This window comes from Dreissena polymorpha, chromosome 5 (assembly GCF_020536995.1).
Source record: "Dreissena polymorpha isolate Duluth1 chromosome 5, UMN_Dpol_1.0, whole genome shotgun sequence".
Classification (NCBI taxonomy): Eukaryota; Metazoa; Mollusca; class Bivalvia; order Myida; family Dreissenidae; genus Dreissena; species Dreissena polymorpha.
The window spans coordinates 36,257,777-36,279,583 of NC_068359.1; the positions used below are offsets into that span (position 1 = coordinate 36,257,777).

The 21,807-nt window shown below is 34.3% G+C and overlaps 1 protein-coding gene across 1 annotated transcript in view; it reads right to left on the reverse strand.

Annotated features, from left to right (window-relative positions):
* The window catches only part of LOC127881667 (protein Wnt-16-like), a 51,311-nt gene that overhangs the window by 5,263 nt on the left and 24,241 nt on the right, over positions 1–21,807 (reverse strand). The window contains exon 3 of the mRNA XM_052429763.1: positions 1,847–2,124. Coding sequence (XP_052285723.1) covers positions 1,847–2,124 — 278 coding nt within the window. The remainder of the gene's footprint in view (positions 1–1,846; positions 2,125–21,807) is intronic.

Here is a 21,807-nt window from a genome sequence, read left to right on the forward strand (position 1 = left end):
TGATCTGACCCTGTATTATTCCGCGCGATTGACTTTCTGTTTGAAAACGGGGCAATAAATCTTCGCATTTCTCTCGTTTTCATTCGCTTATTCCTGCCCACTTCTACCCGTTCGCTAAATACCCGTTAATTAAGATATAAGTTTTCAACTTATCGCCCGCACCTTTCAGCCACTTCACACAGACTGACAGCTACCTAAGGTTTTGCGTGTTTGAGGAGAAAGAAATCCCGAGCGAGATAAGCAAACAATTTGGTTATGAGTTAGTGAATAAACGCGACAACTTCAAAGAGAGCGCCTCGAAGATCAAAGAACGAGTGTCGGTGAGTTCAATGAGGAACTGTCTTGTCAACGCGTGCGGGAAGGGTTAGTATATCAATTGTGAGCTAATTTAACGGCGTGAAGGACAATTATGCAGAACAATAAAGTTTTACAAGAGGTTTACCGTGCAGTCAACGGGTAACCTCTGAGTCAGTGTCACTACAACTGTCGACTGACTACTACGAGGTATATTGTCCTGCAGGTATTAGCTGTTTTCAACAAAGGCATTAACTCTAAATAATTACACAATTCCATTTGAGCAGCGCTCTGTGAAAAGGAGGTTTAATCCCTGTGCTTAAAGTGTCGTCCCATATTAGCCTGTGCAGTCCGCAAAGGGTAATCAGGCACGACACTTTCCGCTTCTATGGTATTTATTGTTTGAAGGAAGTCTCGTCTAAGCTAAAATCCAGTTTAGGCGGAAAGTGTCGTCCCTGATTAGCCTGTGTGGACTGCACATGACTATCTGGAACGACACTTTACGCTCATGCATTAAACACTCTTTTCACTGAGCGAGGCTCAGATATACTTTGATTTAAACGTCGTAGGCTCCCAGCGCACCCGCATTTAATGCACACGAACTTTGTTAACGCGTGATGCAGTTTTTATTCCGTGTTCAATTGTTGTACATGTTTTAGGTTACTGGCTGCTATATAATGTAATGGGTTTCAAACCCATCTTAAACTATGTGTACAGTCCCAATTAAAGTTTTTATTTCAGAATACACGTACTTTTAAATCCAACGTTTTCAGGTATAAGGGATGGTGAAACCAGTTTGGGCGATTTCGTCTTACTTTATTACAAACTGGCAGTTTTATACGGGTTCTGATTGACTTTTTAAACGAAAATAAAAATGCAAGGAAATTAATAGATATTGAAGTTGTCGCCATAAAAGTTATTTCTTTTTCACCATTGTGATTTCATTGATGCCGTATACGTCGCTAACTGAAATCGTCCACCACAATTACCACACCTGTTGGGCATTTAACACCAAACATTTATTCAAATGTAGCAGCATTTAAATGTGATTATACAGGTGATGACACTTGACAAAAATGAGTTTTCGAAGATACCCACAGGGAACAAAATAAAACAGACTGTGATAACCGTATACTATTAAGACTTCATGGTGTCGAAACAACGACAACAACAGCAACAGCAAACAGACGGTAACACAATACTGTATGTACAGAAAATGTTATAATTTGAAGTAAAACGTTTAACGAAGTGTTTTCTGTTTTGATTGCTGACTCAGTCGCACAAAAAATGAACTTTAGCGCACTGATGGTAGTATTAAGCGGTGAAAAAGAAACTGTAAGGATTTATAACAATGGCCGTCAGGAAATGTTCCGCGTGTGTTATATTTTCCGTTTAAAGGATTTTAGCGAAAAACCATTTTAGGCGCAAAGTGTCGTCCCTGATTAGCCTGTGCGGACTGCACATTTTTGTCTGGGTCGACACTAAACGCTCGTGCATTAAACCCCATTATTCCAGAGCGAGGCTCACATACACGTACCGCAAAGAAACCTACCTTTCTGCCCGCCTCATTGTTGTGCAGGTTCATCGTGTTCCGGATGTTGGATCCCTGGGTGAGCATTTCCGGCGCGTCGACGAACTTCTTGCTGAACTGCAGCCCGTACTCGATGTTATCGCTACATCCGCCCCACTTCCAGCCCTCCACGTGGTGTTCGCCGTAGCGCGTCATGTCGCACGTGCAGTCAGTCAGGTTGCCGAGGCTGCACGAGCGCGTCGTCGCGTGCACCACCCCGGCGCTAAGTATGGCGTAGATGAAGGCCGTCTCGCGCGTTCCTGCAACAGACAGACGATTGCAATTTCTATACATATCATGTGGGTAATGTATAGTTTATTTACAGGTCCCGCTGCGTATTGATGGCTGCATATAGGACATAATTTTCCCAACGAAATGTGCTGATAAACCGTAGGATTATAAAGGCCTATCAAATATGTGTTAAAGAAACTAAAATGTATAAAAAAGGTATTGTACACGTGTTTATAGTCGTCGATATGTACTAGAAATCTGTGAAATCCCATTAATATTATACGAGGTGTACCCTGCCAGTTGATGGATACGCGTGCTTATTGTGCGTGTGTGAGCGGGATAGTGATACGTTTAGTGAATGTGTGAGATAATTAGATGTTAAGTTATAGATAATTTCTGAAGAGGTAATTGATGCAAATAAGTTGACGAATAAGTGAGACAATCCTTGCACAATATATTCCGTGAGTGGGGGAGGAAAAGTCACTAAGTGAATGTCGGAGTGACTGCCGTATTGAAAAACGAACGAGATAACCAACCACTTAATAATCAGGGATACAATAAACGCAAACAAACTGTATTTGTTAAAATAACATAAACTAACACAATGCGTTTTTAGCATCATCGGTATGAAGTAGATGGCAGAAAATGTTCTCCTCATTTTGACACTATTAACCGGTAACCCACAACAAACGAGGTGAAAACCGCATACGTCATTACTTAACTATCCATGTTTTAGGGTATTCAGTTGAAATGAAGCAGATTCGTTCGGCTAATGGTTGATCGAACAGATAAAACATCACATTTGTTAAATTTGCCTTTTAAGTTCAAAATGTTAAATAATGTGATTGAGTTTGATAAATCATTAAGATAAGTATCGACTTATTACAGGCGAAAATTTCGTAAATTATATATAATTATTTTTCAAGTTATATTGGTGAGAAACTTAATATATTAGCATGTACTGTCGAGACCTATCACCATAAATCGTACACAATAGACATACGTGTGTGTATATATATATATATATATCCATAGCAATTTTATTCGAAAAAATCGTATACGTATGTAAGATTATTGGGTGATAGTATATGCTTATTCCCCCAAATAATGACCAACGAATGCATACAATATTGCATTACCTCGTAACAGAATCTGCAAATATGTTTTCTCATACATATGACTGTAGTGTTGAATTATAGTGTTTGGAACTTTAACCCATTAATGCCTAGCGTCTAAAAAACGGCATTGGCAAACAGCGTAGACCCATGAAGCGGCGTCTCATCAGGGTCAGCGCTGTATGCTTGAAGAAATTTCTATAAGAAATATTCTAAATATAGAAATAAATATACTAGACATCCCTAACTTTGGAAATACATTGATCCAATTAAGAAGGATGGGAGAGTCCACTAGGCATAAATAGGTTAAATATAGTGTTTGATACTTAAAACGATGGCATTCAAAGAAACTCTCAGTTGAAATATTCCAATTTAATAGTCTTTTTCGAATAATATTATGTGCTTTAATCTTATCATAATAATATTTCAATGCTGCATAGTTCTCATGAACGAAAACGTTGCATTCTTGAAATCATTTTCTGTCAGGTCAAGAAATAATGTTCAATTTCAGAATAAATCAGATTTTCATACATTTTGATATAATTGTCTATGCGGCGTGATTTATAGCAATTTTACGACTTGCCAGCATTAGTCGTAATCTACGATTACCCCGCTTTCCTAAAGTGCTCTGTGCAAGTGGTTGTGAAAGGCCCGGATGAGCAATCGTTCCCTTAAGTACGTAAAGGTGAGAACGGAAAACTGTACATCGCGTAAATTTAGCCCATTTATGCCTAGTGGATCCTCTGATCCTTCTTAAATGGATCAATTTATTTCCAAAATTAGGGATGTCTTGTATATTGATTTCTATATTTAGAATATTTCAAACAAAAATTCCTGAGAGCAAACAGCGCTGTTTGCCAAGGCCTTTTTTCTAGACGCTAGGCATAAATGGGTTAAAAGCGGTATAAAAATGATAAATTCGTCCATTATCCCCTCTATTTCTAATAGGGCAGTTATCAGTTACTCATAGGTGTCTGCCCTTAGTACTGGTTAACCAGCTTACCCAGGAAAAGTGTGAGTTGGTGAACTTACAGTTGTGTTCTCAATGAAATATTGTTACACAAACGGCGAACAAATCCAACCAACAAACATAATGTACGAGACACCATACTCAATGATTTGTTAAAAAAAGAGGACACATTAAAAAAGCAATTAATACAAAAACAAGCCTTTTGAAGTTTATAAAAGTCATGTACAAAATTGAAGAAAACTATGTCCCAAACGGCTGTTAGTTTGGCTACTGACATATCTGTTTTCAAGCATAACATTGTATACGGTATGCAGGCATCATCTACCGAATATATTTGTTCTAGACTCTCAATTTATCCGTATGTCTAAAATAATACTAAAATGATACTAAATATGATCTTTATAAATTGCATTTCTATTCCAAACAGCAATAAATAAAAGTGAAGTAATTTATTTGGAGAGCATTTCGTTCGCGACCGTCGGCTATTTGGAGATCATATCGTTCGCGATCAGCGTATGAAACTGATAGCCAACTGTTTAAGACATTACCATTTTATAGCATGCCGATGTCCAATCAGTTTATAAAGGAAATAGAAACAAAATGCTGCGTTTAGTAAACGCATATTTCAAAAGTGGAAGCCGTGCCAGTATTGCTTCATGTGACCTTTCAAATCAGTCTTGAAGGGATCTTTTCACGGTTTGGTTAATTGACAAAATTGAAAAAAGTTGTTTCAGATTCGCAAGTTTTCGTTTTAGTTATGATATTTGTGAGGAAACACTATTACTGAACATTTACCATAGTCCAATATAGCCATTATATGTATCTTTTGACGATTTGAAAACCTAAAAATTATAAAGCGTTGCAACGCGAAACGATTGGAGAGTTCTGTTGTTGTCGTTTAAATTTACGAAACTACGAAGATTGCTTATATAAAGTAAAAAATACTTAAACTGCGTATACCCGGCGGAATAGCCGAGAGGTCTCATGCGTTTTTACTACAGACTAATTCCAGGACTCCGGTTCGAGCCCTGGTACCGGCTACTTTTTTTCCTTTTTTAAATTTTATTCTTGATTTTTTACTGGAGCTTTCAAGATCCAATGTTTACATTTATCAATATAAAGCATTTAATTACAAACTTCAAAATATGCCAAAATCTGTGAAAAGGCCCCTTTAAAAAGGTCAAGGTTAATGTCAAATGGGGTCATGATAGGTTGGTGTGTTGATAGTGTATAAAAACGTCATCAATGCAAGAATAAGAAAAATGTGTATGAAGAGTTATTGATTTTATACCAACTTTGTCATTTTGCGTTAACGTCGTACGGACAGAGAGTCGGATGGACGGACGGACGAAAAGGCCAATGGCTATATGCCTCCCTGGAATATGTAGATGCTTAGAGCATTTAAGAACAAAAAAGGAACTGAGTAGAGTATATACATAAAAAGAGAAATATAATTTAATTGCAATTTAAATGATTTGTCACTAACATTTGAAGCACATTTAAGAGTGCTTCTTTAATTATAAAAAGTATTTTTTGTTCATTTATTTACTGGTAATAAATGACTTATGAAGCTAGGTTTTATACATTATTCCAAACAATACATTATTACCGACCATATTATGATACATAAATGATGATGCACTAAATCAAAGATTAAAATCTATTAACGTGTAAATGAATCATAAAATAAAACATATAAACCGATTGCAACAACACTCATTCAAAAACTGTAATGCCGTGTGCGGTGAGCATGCCATTAAATATTTGTTTCGTCATTATTGAACGTTTTTCAAAAGGTTACTCCGGTAGTAAAATTTTAATTAAAGACAGGGGCTTTCAGGACATAAATTTTGCGGTTTAAGAACATAGCTATATTAAATAGAATCATTTCATGTTCCACGTCTCAAGTTTTATATGTTTTACAAAATATATGTACATCGACTTTTACAAAGCAAGCATTCAAATGGCAACCTTCCTTAAATATATCGACATATGCAAAGAAAAGATCCAAAGGGAAACATTCTTTAAATATATAGACATTTACAAAGCAACATTTAAAGGGCAACATCCCCCCCCCCAATATATCGGCATTTACGAAGCAAACATTCAAACGGCAACATTCCTCAAATATATCGACATTTACAAAGCAAAACTTTCAAAAGGCAACATTCCTCATATATATCAACATTTATAAAGAAAACATTCAAGGGACAACATTCCTCAAATATATCGACATTTACAAAGCTAGCATTCAAAGAGAAACATTCCTCCAATACTAGCATATCGACATTTGCAAAGCAAACATTAAAAGGGCAATATTCCTTCAATACTAGCATATCGACATTGCAAAGCAAACATTCAAAAGGCAACATTCCTCAAATAGAACGACATTTACAAAGCAAACATTTAAAGGGCAACATTCCTCAAATATATCGACATTTACAAAGCAAACATTCAAAGGGCAACATTCCTCAAATACTAGCATATCGACATTTGCAAAGCAAACATTCAAAGGGCAACATTCCTCCAATACTAGCATATCGACATTTACAAAGCAACATTCCAATTTCACAAAAATAAAATTATTAAATTATGAACAATTAAAATTAAAAATTATTATGAAGAAATAGTATGCAACATAGAACTTTATAACTAAAAATATATTTACATTACCCAAGTATAAAAATATAAAAATATGTACCAAAATAAAGATTATTTTTAACAAGACTATTGCCAAGCAATATATGTCCCCTACCGGCTCCACCATTAAGTTTCATAAAAAATATGAAGAACATTTAAAGTAATCACTGGATCAAGAAAAGTGTGACAGACTGACGGACTCAATGACTCACGGACACACGGACACACAGAGCGCAAACCATAAGTCCCCGGTGAAACTTGTAGGGGACAAAAAAGCATCTGTATTATGGAAGGTGACGTATATCTTGCCCGCCTAACATTAATTTGTAAACAAGAATAACGAGAACTGCACGAACTTAGCTTCGAGAACAATATCACTCCTATCCCTCAACGTGTAACCCAGAAATACACAAAGTCGCTGATTTGAACCTCGAAACAGTTACACAGATTTAACTGGTATACCGCGTTAGAGTATTGAAAAAAACTTGTAAAAGAGTACCATACTGAACTATCCAATTGTACATTAACGCAAAACATCGGTATGATACATTTTGACAATATTGTATTAACTCATGCAATATTTAAATGGACTAAAGTTTTGTATTCTAACTTATATAATTGAATGTTTACGTTAACAAAGTAGTGATGTTAATATCAATCGTACTATGCAAATTACAACAGAGGGGGTAATCACGTGATAGTCAAGATTGCGACGTCCATATCGAGACAGTTATTTTTCGCCGTTTTATACCCTTTATTACTTCTGTTTATTTTTTTAATGACGCTAACTTTCCAGCCATATCAGTAAAAAGGTTATTAGCGTTTATTTCGTATTTAAATTCGCTTCATATCTCGACTTTACTCCCCGCAAATTTTCTTAGTGGAGCCCTAATTAGGTCATCACGCTAAGAAATTTCGCACCGAGTAAGTCGAGATATAGAGCGAATATAACTATGAAATAAAAGCCAGTAACTTTCTTCCTTATATGGCTGAAAAGTGAGCGAAATACAAAATAATAATACAAGTAATAAAGGGTATAAAACGACGAAAAATGCCTTCCTCGGCATGGACGTCGCCATCTTGTCTGTCTCGTGATTACCCCCACAGTTACAATGTACTATCAAACACGTAATAAATTTCTAGTCGAACATAATGCATCATATTGTCTACACAATGAGATTTACACGAGAGTACGTTAGTTAAATAAATATTAAGTGGCACAAGTTTAACAAATATTGTTAAACATCTTTGAAAGTTCAGCTAACCCTATGGGTTAAGCAGTTTGTTTTTTAGAAATTATGTTGCACAATTGTCCGAACCCTTGGCTAGTCCGAATGCAGTGAATAATGTTCAATTCATAAATTCACATCGTTCGGGATCTGCGAGTCAGTTATGTTAACTCGGATTATGCCTGTTCATTGGCTGATCATTTAAAGATTTCATTGAGTGTGAAGCCATGAAAAACGTCCCCTCTTTGATCTTTTCTCCTTAGTGTGGGTTATTACCCAATTCATACCTTTTTTCTCGCCTCAGTGCGAAATGGTAAAAATTGCCTTTAGATGTTTGAATGGCGAATGCAAAGGGTGTTTCAAAGGCATTTTACGCTTGTTTGAAAATTGATTTTGAAGTTTAGTGGGTAGTTTATTAAAGCCTCTATTATCCCAGTCGTTTTATTACCTTGTCACTTTTCCATCTGTATTTACAGCCATATATTCTGAGTGGTGTTAATAGCTAATATAATTGGTAATGAAACTGCGGTTTGTGGGGGTAATTCAGTAAATGTTATTTGCATCAGCACGTAAGAAATGTTAAAAAGCTTATTTTGTTCTTTTGATTACTAGACCATTTTCTATAAACACTCAATGCTAATTTTCATTTACAACCGCAGCGTAAATTACCCGTGCATCTCAAATTACAACAACTATATTTTGTATGAATTAAACATTTAGAAATGATTTATTTTAAATTAACTGCATTATGGATAATCATTTTTTTGGTATGCACGAATAATAATTTATTAAGAAAAGTTAATCTTTAAAAGAAGTATAACTATAAAAACGTTATTAGGCTGTAAATACGCCTGCATGTTCAAATTATGCGCATTCAAGATTCATAACTGATTCTTGTATAACAAATATTTCTAAAATCCTGCAGAAAGAATTAATATCAAAGAAATTCTTAAACCAACAGTCATGTTTGCAGAAGATTTTGTGACCAGTAGTTGCAGCAGTATTTGCACATGCTCTCACGCCGTTTCGCATGCTCTCAACATTCAACAATATCCTCAAATATCAATCGAAAATGAATTACACCGACAAAGCAATCACGGCAAAAACCGGTTTTCACGATATATTTGTAAAACATTCATTTTTCCCAGTGTCTCTCATTGGCGTAGTTGGAGATAAACTTAGATACAAAGACTCATTTTGGGCCAAATTGTCATACATTGCTCGCCTGGCATGGAGATTTATGTCTATGTTTCGCGGCGTTCCCCGGATACTCTCGAGAGGTCTCGCCTCGATAACGAGAATATGCCTCTGTTTGGGCGCTGTTCACCCTTCATTGAGTGTAAAATAGCTTTAAATAGTTTCAAATGATCCAAATGCTGTTGTCAAAATCGCCCAATTGGTGCAAAAAGGTACCATGTGCTTATTTATTTCAATGTCATATAGTACCTTTTTGCACCAAGGGTGCGAAATGGGCCTCGTTCTGTAAAACACCTGGTCTCAACGCATCCCAGATTGGCATGTGCAGTCTGCACAGGCTAATCAGGGGCGAAACTTTCTGTCTAGACTTGATTTGTTTAAGATGAAATCTCATTTAAACGAAAGTTTGCATAAAAGCGGTGAGTGTCGACCCGGATAAGCATGTGCGGACTGCACAAACTAGAATGGGGGTTACGCTTAACGCACATGCTTTAAGTACGGTTTTCAAAGAGCAGTGTCTCAAAATGTTTGACACAATCGACATGGTGGTGTAATTACAAATTCAAGCCCATTAATATTGAACACTGAAATAATAGTGGTTATTGTCGGTAGGTTTGTTTACAAGTTAATGACACCATATTTTAGCTACATCATAATTTGTCTTCATGATTAAGACCGATTGCACACATTTAATGGAAAATAATATAAAAAAAGCATATGAGCACTCAAGCCCTTGTCTCACGCTCATAGAAAGCATTTTGTATAGGAACATTTTACATACAAACATTCTTAAATGTGTAAATTATACCGTAATAATTAAAATATGAAGAACGTGATATACACGATAAGACGATGCCGTTCACACAAGCAACTAGAAATGGATCACAGACACTGAAAGTCATTCAGCTGTGAAAGTTTGAGCTCAATCTGGCGGAAGTTAATTAACTAACCCATTTATGCCTAGCGTCTAGAAAAAAGGCGTTGGCAAACAGCCTAGACCCAGATGAGACACCGCATAATGCGGCGTCTAATCAGGGTCTGCGCTGTTTGCTGAAAGGAATTTCTGTACAAAAAATATTCTGAATATAGAAATAAATGTACTAGACATCCCTAATTTTGGAAATTATTTGATCCAATTTAGAAGGATGGGAGAGTCCACTAGGCATAAATGGGTTAATTATAGAGGAATGAAGAACACAACAGTATTGTATTATATGTTCTACCGCAAAAAATACCCAGAGAAACAGCCATTCGTCTGATAAAAATGAGTCGTGTTCTGAGAAAACTGGGCATACTGCATGTGCGTAGTGTCGTCCTAGATTAGCCTGTGCAGTCCGCACAGGGTGATCAGGGACGACACTTTCCGCCTAAACAGGATTTTTGATAACAATATACTTTCTTTAAAAGACAAATACCATAAAAGCGAAAAGTGTCGTCCCTGATTTGCCTGTGCGGACTTCACAGGGTAATCTGAGAAGACACTTTACGCACATGCATTAAAACCCCTTGTTCACATAGCACGGCCCATATATTATACTTACCCCCCCCCCCCAACACACACACACACACACACGCACGCACGCACGCACGCACGCACGCACGCACGCACACACACACACACACACACACACACACACACACACACACACACACACACACACACACACACACACACACACACACACACACACACATACGTGTAAAACCTTCCAACCGGGGAAATGTGTTCTAAACCTACCAACCGGGGACCACCATTTCCACATATTCTAGAAAGCTGAAAGTGATAAAGAACAGACAAGTTTCGAACCTAAAATACGATTTTGACATAAAAATTATGATAAATAGGGTAATAAATCAAAGACAATTTTACATGCACACCGGGGAATTATGTGCGTACCAAATGAGGAACTGCGATGTGTGCCAACTGGGGAACGGTGTATACCAACAGGGGTACTAAGTGCGTACCAACTGTGGAACTTCAATGTGTATCAACAGGGGAATGGTGTATACCAACAGGGGAACTAAGTGCGTTCCAACTGTGGCACTTCAATGTGTTCCAACTGGGGAACGGTGTATACCAACAGGGGTACTATGTGCGTACCAACCGTGGAACTTTAATGTGTGCCAACAGGGGAATTGTGTTAACCAAGAGAGCGCGCTATCACCGTGGAACTTCAATAATGTCCAACGGGTAATTTGCGTTTACCAACAGGGGTAATTGTGTGTAATCATGGTACCGTTGTTAATCGGACAATGGCGTGCACGTTCATGGATAATATTTAAGTTAGTACAAAAATTGAAAAGAATATGTCTGAAACAATATTTAAATTAAATATGTTTATCATATGACCTTATATAAGTTATACAAAAATGCTTTATTTGATTGACTCAAATATTATTCACATCAAAATAAGCATAAGAGACAAAACGCAAATCAAACAATACATTTATGACTTCATTAGCTATAAGCCGACTACAAGCATGCAAGTGCTGCATTATACCATAACAATCATGGTGCAATTAATCAACAAATGAACACAATTCGTTCTTAAAACTAAAAAATAATGTTATTTTTTTCAGGCCACGCTATTTGTCAAACCGAATGAAGAAAAGGGGGAGGCGGCTTATTTGTTTAATTCCTTTTTTCTATCAGAAAAAAGCATTCACGATTTTCACGTACTATGAAGTTTTTTATCCTTATAGTAGAACTGCCCATATGCATGTAGATTGAGTAGTGTAAATTTACTTTGTCCTTACTCTGACATTATAAAATAACTCATGCATTTAATCCCCTGAAACAGGTAAACATCAGAAAATTCATTCACACGCATGGCAACTTCCACTTAACTTAAATTGTCTTATATACATTTATTGCATTTTCAAAAATAATAAAATCTGTAAATTTAAACAATCATGAACGTTTCACAACGAATGTGGCGAGGTCTGAGAAACTAAATAGTTTAGTTAACTAGCAAAACGACTTGATAACAATGCATTTTGATGCGCCATTGACTTAGTCTACGGCGGTAGGTCAATCTGAATAATGATCAGTATTTATTGTTATAATATATGTATTCCAATTCTACAACTGTGATACCATTACACATGTGCTGTATTTAAAAAATACAGTATGTATGCACTTGTTTGAGTAGAGAATTCCAAAAACGGGTTAACGTTAATAATGAACTTACATTTAATTCTACCTGTCGAAATAACAGATTATATTTTAAGGAAAATTGTCACTAGCAATCGCTTTGTTTTCCCTTGCAAACCAAACACCTTTTTTTAAGATTTGAATTCACGTATTTTGTTCAAACTACCTTTATGTAAACCAACTTATGTACCTAATTTTTGCATAAAATATAATAGAAAGAGTGTATTTTAAGCACTGAAAAGTTATGCCGATGCGTCATCCATATATTATCTGTTGAAAACAATATAAAAGTTATAATTAATGTTGTTATACACGTATAATTACCGCTGACTTTGACAGCATTATCATTATATAAAAACACTAATAATTAAATATGAACCAAAGCAAACACTTATCAAACAAGTAGTTTAATATTATTTTTAATCACTTACATTATAGTATATATACTTACTGGGAGTGCACATGTGGATCAATTGTTAGACCCTTGTTGGTGCCAACTTGAAAATAATATGTACCAACAGGAAAATTATAACAGTGTGACTAAATTCTGAATATACAGCACCAAAGCGAACAAGATCAATTTCGCATACATGTCAAAACACTTAATTACATTCCAGATGGCAGATAACAAGGTTAGCATAATGATTAATCACTTAAAACAACCGACATTATAGCATCATATCGTAAAGTGTATAAACATGATTAATTATTAGCTTTGTGCATGCATTTACATATCACATATACATATATGTTTCAAATATGTTTTGTTCTAGGTAATCTACAGCTTGTTCAAGTGTGTGTATATGAAGAGTATTCAAAAAAACAAGTAAATAGCTTGTGTTAGAATGCATAAAAGAGGTCAGTCGCAAACGCGATAAATTGTTTTAACAATATCTTAGTCTGGGAAATGGGTATGTTAATTGATCTTTAACCATAAATGAGACAAAAACATAACTAAATCTGGCATCTTAGTAATTTTTCATCGTCGTTGAATTATAAACTTCAATTAAAAACATGGGAAAAAATGCATAACTCCTCGCGAATTTTTGTAGATCAAGCAATTTTGATATGAAAAACATATAAACATACCAATTATATACACAAAGCAAATATGTGAATTGATAGCTAATGTGAATATCTACACGCAAAACAAATGCGCAAAAATCTGTGTAGGAAATTATTGTAATATTTAACAACTATTTTATCAATTCTAGTGCGATATTTACGCAATAATTTACATTTTGGTAAATGTTTACTTTAAAATAACTATTAAGAACTCAACTGCAAGTCAGACACCTGTCATTCAAAACAAATTTTGTAAAATTGACAAAATATTCATTTGTATTCTTTATATTGTAGCAGTAGTTTAGCAGTAGTTTTTTTTAATGTTATTTACATTTATCTTATTACATCTAAAAGTGTTTGTTTGTTATGCTTGAACAAAATGTTTGTTTCAATTTATCCGACTGAATTTTTTTGTGCCTTCTCAGAACGTTTAGCCTTCTAGATTGATTTGTTATCATGTTTGCTATATTCATTCATATTCACCAAGTTTAGGGTAAAAAATAACTTGTAAAGTGAGTAACTCGTAGAAACTCGTAATAGAAAGTAAAAAGAAACACTCTTTGGCCGAACTATATACCAATCCTAATTTGTTCGGCGATATGATTATGAACAAATATCGTTTTTGACTGAACCGTTTTAATAAAACATTCAAATACAATAAGCACACGTATATCGTTTTCGAAAAGAGTATATAGAACAAGAAAACACTCAAAACACATGTGGCAACTTCATCCTTTAACGTATTCTCCTAAACGTGCATTATATGTGTAATATTTTTTAAGTTAAAAGTCCCCGTCGCTTTTTTGTTTCAATTAAATTTCTGCAAGAGTCTTTGACATTTTTCCAACTTCTGTTGTGAAGGTCATTCTCACTTTCAATACATGCAAGTATTTCTTTTTTCCCTGGTAATTTACCCATTATCAAAAAACGATCAAAGTGTCTGTGAACAGCTCCTTTTTCGTTTTCACTCCATTGCTTTTTGGCTGCTTGTTTTGTTCTCCTGGTATTTGAAGTACCCTTTTCTGTACATGGATAATAAAACACCATATGACGTCGCTAACTGCCATGTGTAAGATATTCATATTAAATACATATATACTTCAATACAATTGTTCATAGCAAAATTACGACAAAAGCGTCTAGGTACGTACGGCACCTGATAATGACATCGATGTCACACGACAAATTTGGAAACATTATTTTGCCTAATGAATCAAACAATTACTTTTTTAAAGATTGGCTGACGTAGCATGTCATAACATATACCAGGTTGTTCCAAACATGTTATCAAAGCTCAGTTGAATTATCCGAAGGGATATTAAAAAATTATAACTCTCTGATTATACTCCTTTAATTTCCAATGTTTTGATAAAGGCATTATGCCGAAAAGGCATGTTATCAAAGTTCGAAAAAGTATACAATGAATATTTTTTACAGATACTATTAAGACAAAATGAATGCACGGTTAAATGAAAGGTATTGTACTTCTCTGGACAAATGTGTTGGAAGAAAAAAGAACTGGTGAACGGACTGTGGTTCACGGTAAATCCTGTATGTATTGTGCGGTGGTGAGTATAAAATGAACTATCTTTTCTTACCCATGTCAGAATGTATCGTATAGTAAAATATCGAGTAGACGCTATTGTTTTTTTGTCGTTAAGATAAAATATCAACCAATGTCCATATGTAACATGCAAGTTAAATTTCCTAATGTCTCAGAGTTTCATACACAGTAATTGGCAGCGTATAAGTCTTATACTGAAAATTAAAATTAATGATATTACACTTCTTGGATAAGCGATAATTAACGTTTTTTGTGATTATGATGAAGTCGATGTTTATAGACTACAGTGGTTAATACACATGCTCACCAGTTTCATTGACAGTTGTAAATTCTAAATTCTTTGTGTATATGAAGATTTTGATAGACAAGTAGTTCATAGTCACTACAACTGGTAAACAATATTTTATTCTTTTAAAATTCGCATAACGTGTGCTATAACATGTTAATATAATGATCATCGACGTACGTGTTCTGTTAAGCCCAAATACCAATTAGCATTACCCGGAATAAATATTGGCACAATATAATTTAAGGCAAAATTACGCCCATTTCACTGAAGACTAAACCAAACCAGAAAATACCCCTTAGTAGCTTCGACATAGTGAAATATTACAAACCGTCTCATCGACTTCTTTCGTGTGTACGGATGTTGTTTGTCCTGGTTCCTGGCTGTCCGTAGATATAGTAGTCAGGGTGTTGCCTATTCAAAACAGCAATAAAAATGGTATAACACATAATTTAGTCAGAGTTAAAAAGTTCGTTATTCATGAAACCATTTAGTACAACTCATTGGCATTAATTCCTTGTACAACATTTACAATAATTTCATGATGTTCATAATATGATTTTAGGCATGTGTAGTAATAACAAAATCAATGTGAAACATACTTTTTTTTGTTCCGTACATTTCTGAAAATGCAAAAAACAAATACACATTATCGGACAGAACGCATTTCAAGTAGAGCTTGACGACGTTCAATGATAAACCATTTAGGCGCCAATAATGTTTCATTCATAAATAATCAATAAATCTTTATGCTACTTCCATACTTCTGCCCAGTATTAAGTAACCCAATAGTCCATGTTTGTTTTCTTCTTTTTAATGGAAAGGGGCTACGATGTTCTTTTATAATTGCTAAACGACTTTAAACATAACCATATACAAAAATATTTGTACCTATGACATCATTGACGGTTTTTACTTCAAAACCTGGTGGATCAACGTAATTCTGGCAGTACGTTCTTGCGAGATCAAGGGGACTTGGACCCTTTTGGCTACTAAATGTTAAAATGGAAATTTCAATGAGAACAACAACAAGAGCTGTCAGAAAACAGCGCGCTCGACTATTCAAGTGCTTGACAGTATAAAATAAGCCACCATGGGTAAATTGTTCATATTCAATAAGGTCAATGTACTATAGTCATATTCTAAATGGAAGAGGAACATAACTGAAACATATTGATCCTATGTCAATGGCATGTAACTTGTGAATATGTTACTATGTCGTAATAAATAAGTTTAAACCAAACATATTGATCGCTTATGTTTTAAGGAAGTGGTATATTATAGACGATTTTGAGTTCAGGTTTCCACAAAACATATGTATTGAACATTTGTAAAGACATAAAACAAACTAATAAGATTGTATTTCAAGTTTGATAGCAATAGCTTGGGTGGGATGGTTGGACGGTCTTAAGAAAAAACTAATTGCTTTTTTTTAACATGTTAAAAAAAAAGGAAAACAAAAACATTTTTTTTTGGGGGGGGGATTGTGTCATTGTGGTGTTTCAGGTAAGTGTTGTTTTGTCAAAGTATGAATCAAATCTGATCCTAAATAAAGAAGTTATGGTAATTTAATCAAAATTTATTAATTTGACCTTCAGATTCAATGTCAAAGGTCAAGGTAAAAATCAACTTGCCAGGTGCAGTACCCTCATGATAGTAAGAAAGTATTTGAAGTTTGAAAGCATAGCCTTGATACTTTAGAAGTAAAGTCGATGTTAACACAAAATTTAACAAAATATTCAAAGTTACTAAGTGAAAGAAGGGCCATAATTCTTACAAAATGCTTGTTACAGTTGTCTGCTCTTGTTTATAGTTTGGGGTCATGTTGGTCAAGAAGTATGCAAAATATGAAAGCAGCATGTCAAGGGACAATTCAAATATTTGAGGTGGTACGCAAACTTTAACAAAGAATTATTAATAATATGCATATTCTAAGTGGAAAAAGGGGTCATAATTCTTACAAAATGTTGTTTACAGTAGTCTGCTCATGTTTATAGATTGGGGTCCTGTTGGTTAAGAAGTATGCAAAATATGAAAGCAATATGTCAAGGGACAAAGAAAATATTTAAGGTGGTACGCAAACTTTAACATAGAATAACCAATAATATGCATATTCTAAGTAGAAAAAAGGGAGCCATAATTCTTACAAAATGCTTTCTACAGTTGTCTGCTCTTGTTTATAGATTGGGGTCATGTTGGTAAAGAAGTATGCAAAATATGAAACCTTATGTCAAGGGACAAAGAAAATATTTGAGGTGTTACGCACACTTTAATAAAGATTTATCAATAATATGCATATTCTAAGTGGAAAAGGGGCCATAATTCTTACAAAATGCTTGTTACAGTTGTCTGCTCTTGTTTATCGATTGGGGTTATGTTGGTAAAGAAGTATGCTAAATATAAAAGCAATATGTCAAGGGACATAGACAATATTTGAGGTGGTACGCAAACTTTAACATTCCAACGCTCACGCTCACGCTAACGCCGAAACCGGAGTGAGTAGGATAGCTCCACTATATATATATATATATATATATATATATATATATATATATATATATATATATATATATATATATATATATATATAACGAAAAACTGCCTAGAGCTCTACTTTGTTTAACGTAATTTATAAAATATATTCGTGAAATATATACCGTAAAACAAGCTTTGTAATCAAATGATTTTTATATAAATCGATCTTTAGAATTCGTCTTCCAGTATTACTTTAACGTTTACATAAAAACGCTTTGTAATAGTAATTGAAAGTTGTAAACATAATTAAAAAACTTACCTTAGTTTAATGCGTTTGTTCGCTCGAAACTCCATTTTTCCAACTTACTTTCACTAAATGATATAAATACCGAGTGTATGATTTTTAAACAGCGCAACCGGGGAACTGTTATAAGCCTGGATACACACTCGATTGTAATTTAGTCAAGATTTGTGTATATTTTGTGCATGCCACAAACCCGCTAATCGGGGAAGGCGTTGGATTTCTAATTTAAATTGACAGTTTGATATTCCATACACGTAGATTAGAGATTTTCGCCTTAAACCAACCGGGGAATTCCCCGGTTGGTAGGTGTTCCCCGGTTTGTTGGTGTGTATTCATACGATTTTCCCCGGTTGGTAGGTTTTACAAACTCACACACACACACACACACACACACACACACACACACTCTATAGCGGCATAAAATAGCAACGTATTGCACTGCACATATTAATAAGAACACACATAATGTTCATACTGCCAAAAAAGGTTACCGTGTATTGTTCATTATTATGTTTTTCGAAAAACTGCACACGATATTAACAATAAGAAATAGTATAAAAGCCATGTAAAAATCTTTAAGGAAAAACTTAGTAAAACGAACGCGAATGGTGGCGAAATAAGAAACAAAATGTGTACGCGTTGTTTTGTACGAACGCCCCAAATAAAATGCAACAACAGCATTGTACGATGGGGACAGAATTGTTTTATATAACTCACACAAGATTCTGCTAAAAGTGAAATTACTGCGATTACATCAGAGCATTTTGTGAATAAAGTTTCAAGTTTCAAGTTTATTTCACAAGTTCCAAAAGGTCAAAAGACCCATGAGGACAACATATTTACAAGCAATATAGGGCAAGACAGCGCTTACAAACTATATGATAATAAACATATACATGTAGGTGGAAAAAGTGCAAAAAGAGAGAAAAAAAACGTGTCAATACATGAGAGCAGGATGACAAAGAGTAGATATAAACTTATAAGTAAAAAGTGGAGATCTTTTACAACAAAACAAATGAGGACAATATATTTACAAGGAAAAACTACAAAACAGCGCATACAAAGTATATGATAATAAACATATAGGTGGAGATAGTGCAACAGTCGTTTCAATATATGAAAACAGGGTGACAAAAGTTAGTATAAACTTATAAGTTGAAAGTGGAGATATTTTACAACAAAACTTATTAAACAAATAAGCATGATAATATGCATTTCTAAAAAATAATAATATAAGACAAACGTTAACGTGTGTTTTTGAAAATGTATTGTTCTTGCTTATTTCGCCATGGCAACACTGTTCAGACAGTAGCAGTAACACCAGCACGTAGGAAACCAAGACGAAACACAATTATGTACAGGTACACGAGCTCGTAATATTCAAACAAAGTTTGTACATGCCCTTGAATTTATTCGTAGATTATCAAACTAATTTATGTGGTTGGCTCATGGCTGTTTGATCAGAATTTATGACCAACTACTTTCTTGATATCGTTATACCTTAACAACGATTTTATATCCCGTATACAGGTAATATTCTTGTTTTTTTCGTCATTGCTTTCTAAGCTTATTTTTTATCTTGAATTCTTGCGATAATTTATGCATCGACAACATTGAACGAGCCAATCAAATTAAGGACAAATTAAGGACATGCAAACTTAGTGCAATTGTTTAACATAAACCAATAACTGTATCCTACGCGTTGATGATTATTCAAGGCAAAAAGTGTTCGGAATTGTCTGGCATAAGTATGTAATTGCTTTTTTTGTACACGTACACACTATAAAGTGGTACATTCATGTATTTTAAATAAATAGGCGAAATAGAAATAGCAAAATAAATGGAGCTTATAGTTGCTCTTAATCGTGTCATTGTGTGAAACTAACAGCGAACAAGAATTCAACACCAAGTATTTGCAATGAGTTTTGAACGTTAAAATGTATATTGGTAATTTTACTGTTATTGTTCATTTGCATTGGAATTAAAGTTGCATTTATGAAGAATAAAGTATACTTTCAACTTAAAACTTGTCCAAAAGTAGCTTTATTTTGCATATAAAAAGGAAATTGAACAAATGCTACTTTTAATTTTTTATTTGCGTAGAATGTGTACAACATCTTCAATATTAAAGGGACCTTTTCACAGTTTTTGGCATGCATGGAATTTTTCATTAAATGCTCTATATTGATAAATGTAAACATTGGATCTAAAAAGCTTCAGTAAAAATCAAGAGTAAAATTATTGACTGGACTCGAACCACTGACTCAAAGAGTAAAAGTCTAACGCTTAGACCACTCGCCCGTCCGTGCTCATGCAATGACTGATGTATTTTATACGTTCTAAAAAACTTTATCCTCGAAGTGACACCAAATGTAACGGCAACAACAGAACCCTGCAAATTATTCGATTGTTTCGCGTTGCAACACTTTTTAATTTCTTTTTTTTTAATCTTTAAAAGATGCATAAAATGCATTTTTTAAACCGTGAAAAGGTCCCTTTAATATTAAAGATGTTGTACACATTCTACGCAAATAAAAAATATAAAGTAGCATGTGTTCATTTTCCTTTTTATATGCAAAATAAGGCTACTTTTGGAGTAGTTTTATGTTGGAAGTATACTTTATTCTTCACAAATGCAACTTTAATTTCAATACAAATGAACAATAATAGTAAAATTACCAATATACATTTTAACGTCCAAAACTCATTGCAAATACTTGGTGTTGAATTCTTGTTCGCTGTTAGTTTCACACAATGACACGATTAAGAGCAACTATAAGCTCCATTAATTTTCCTATTTCCATTTCGCCTATTAATTTAAAATACAAGAATGTACCACTTTATAGTGTGCATATTATAATGGATGGATATTTTAGAGCATGGAAAATGTTCAGTATTACTATTTCCTCACAAATAACATAACTTCGACGAACATTTGTGAATCTGATTAAACAAAATATTTTGTCAATTTAACAAAACGTGAAAAGGTCCCTTTAACGACACGTTTGGTACAGTATGAGGTCCGAAAAACATTTACTAATCATTTCGTTCCTTTTGTAATTTTGTTAAATCATACAATAAAAATAAAAATATCAACGCCGTTCGTTTTTCTTGTTTGCAAAATGTTTCAAAGTATCTTTTAAGTGTTTAAGAATTGCGGGACCTGACATTACCAAATGAGAAAAAAATCAACAAATTATTGGAAAATTAAGCAATTCAAATCCATCTCGTACAATTCCCCAAACGGGAACTATTATTTGAGGATAAAGAAAAAATATTTGACAAGCAAATCTTATTATGAAAAAAAGAAAACAGAAATTTCAAATGTTCCCCAAAACGTATTAGCTTGTATACAAACAGTTGATACTGTGATCTGCATGCGGCTCCATCAAAACACACATACAAGAGCAGAGGCAGCCACTTTCAACTGTTTGGATACAATGAGGGCTCGGTTATAACGCAGATACAAGCAGACCTCGTTTATAACACATTAACAAAATCACCCCACCCCCAATCATGACGAAGAAGAAAGCGGATCTCAGGAGAAGTTTAATGGTTCAAAAAAACTACACCAAAGATATCATTGTGATGAAACGAAGTGTTTGCCGCATAAAACAATGTGCATTAAAATTCCAAATAGATGACTAACGTGGTAAATAACCAATCAAAGGTAGCTCAAACCCTCCAAATAATAAGATCTAAATCTTATTCAT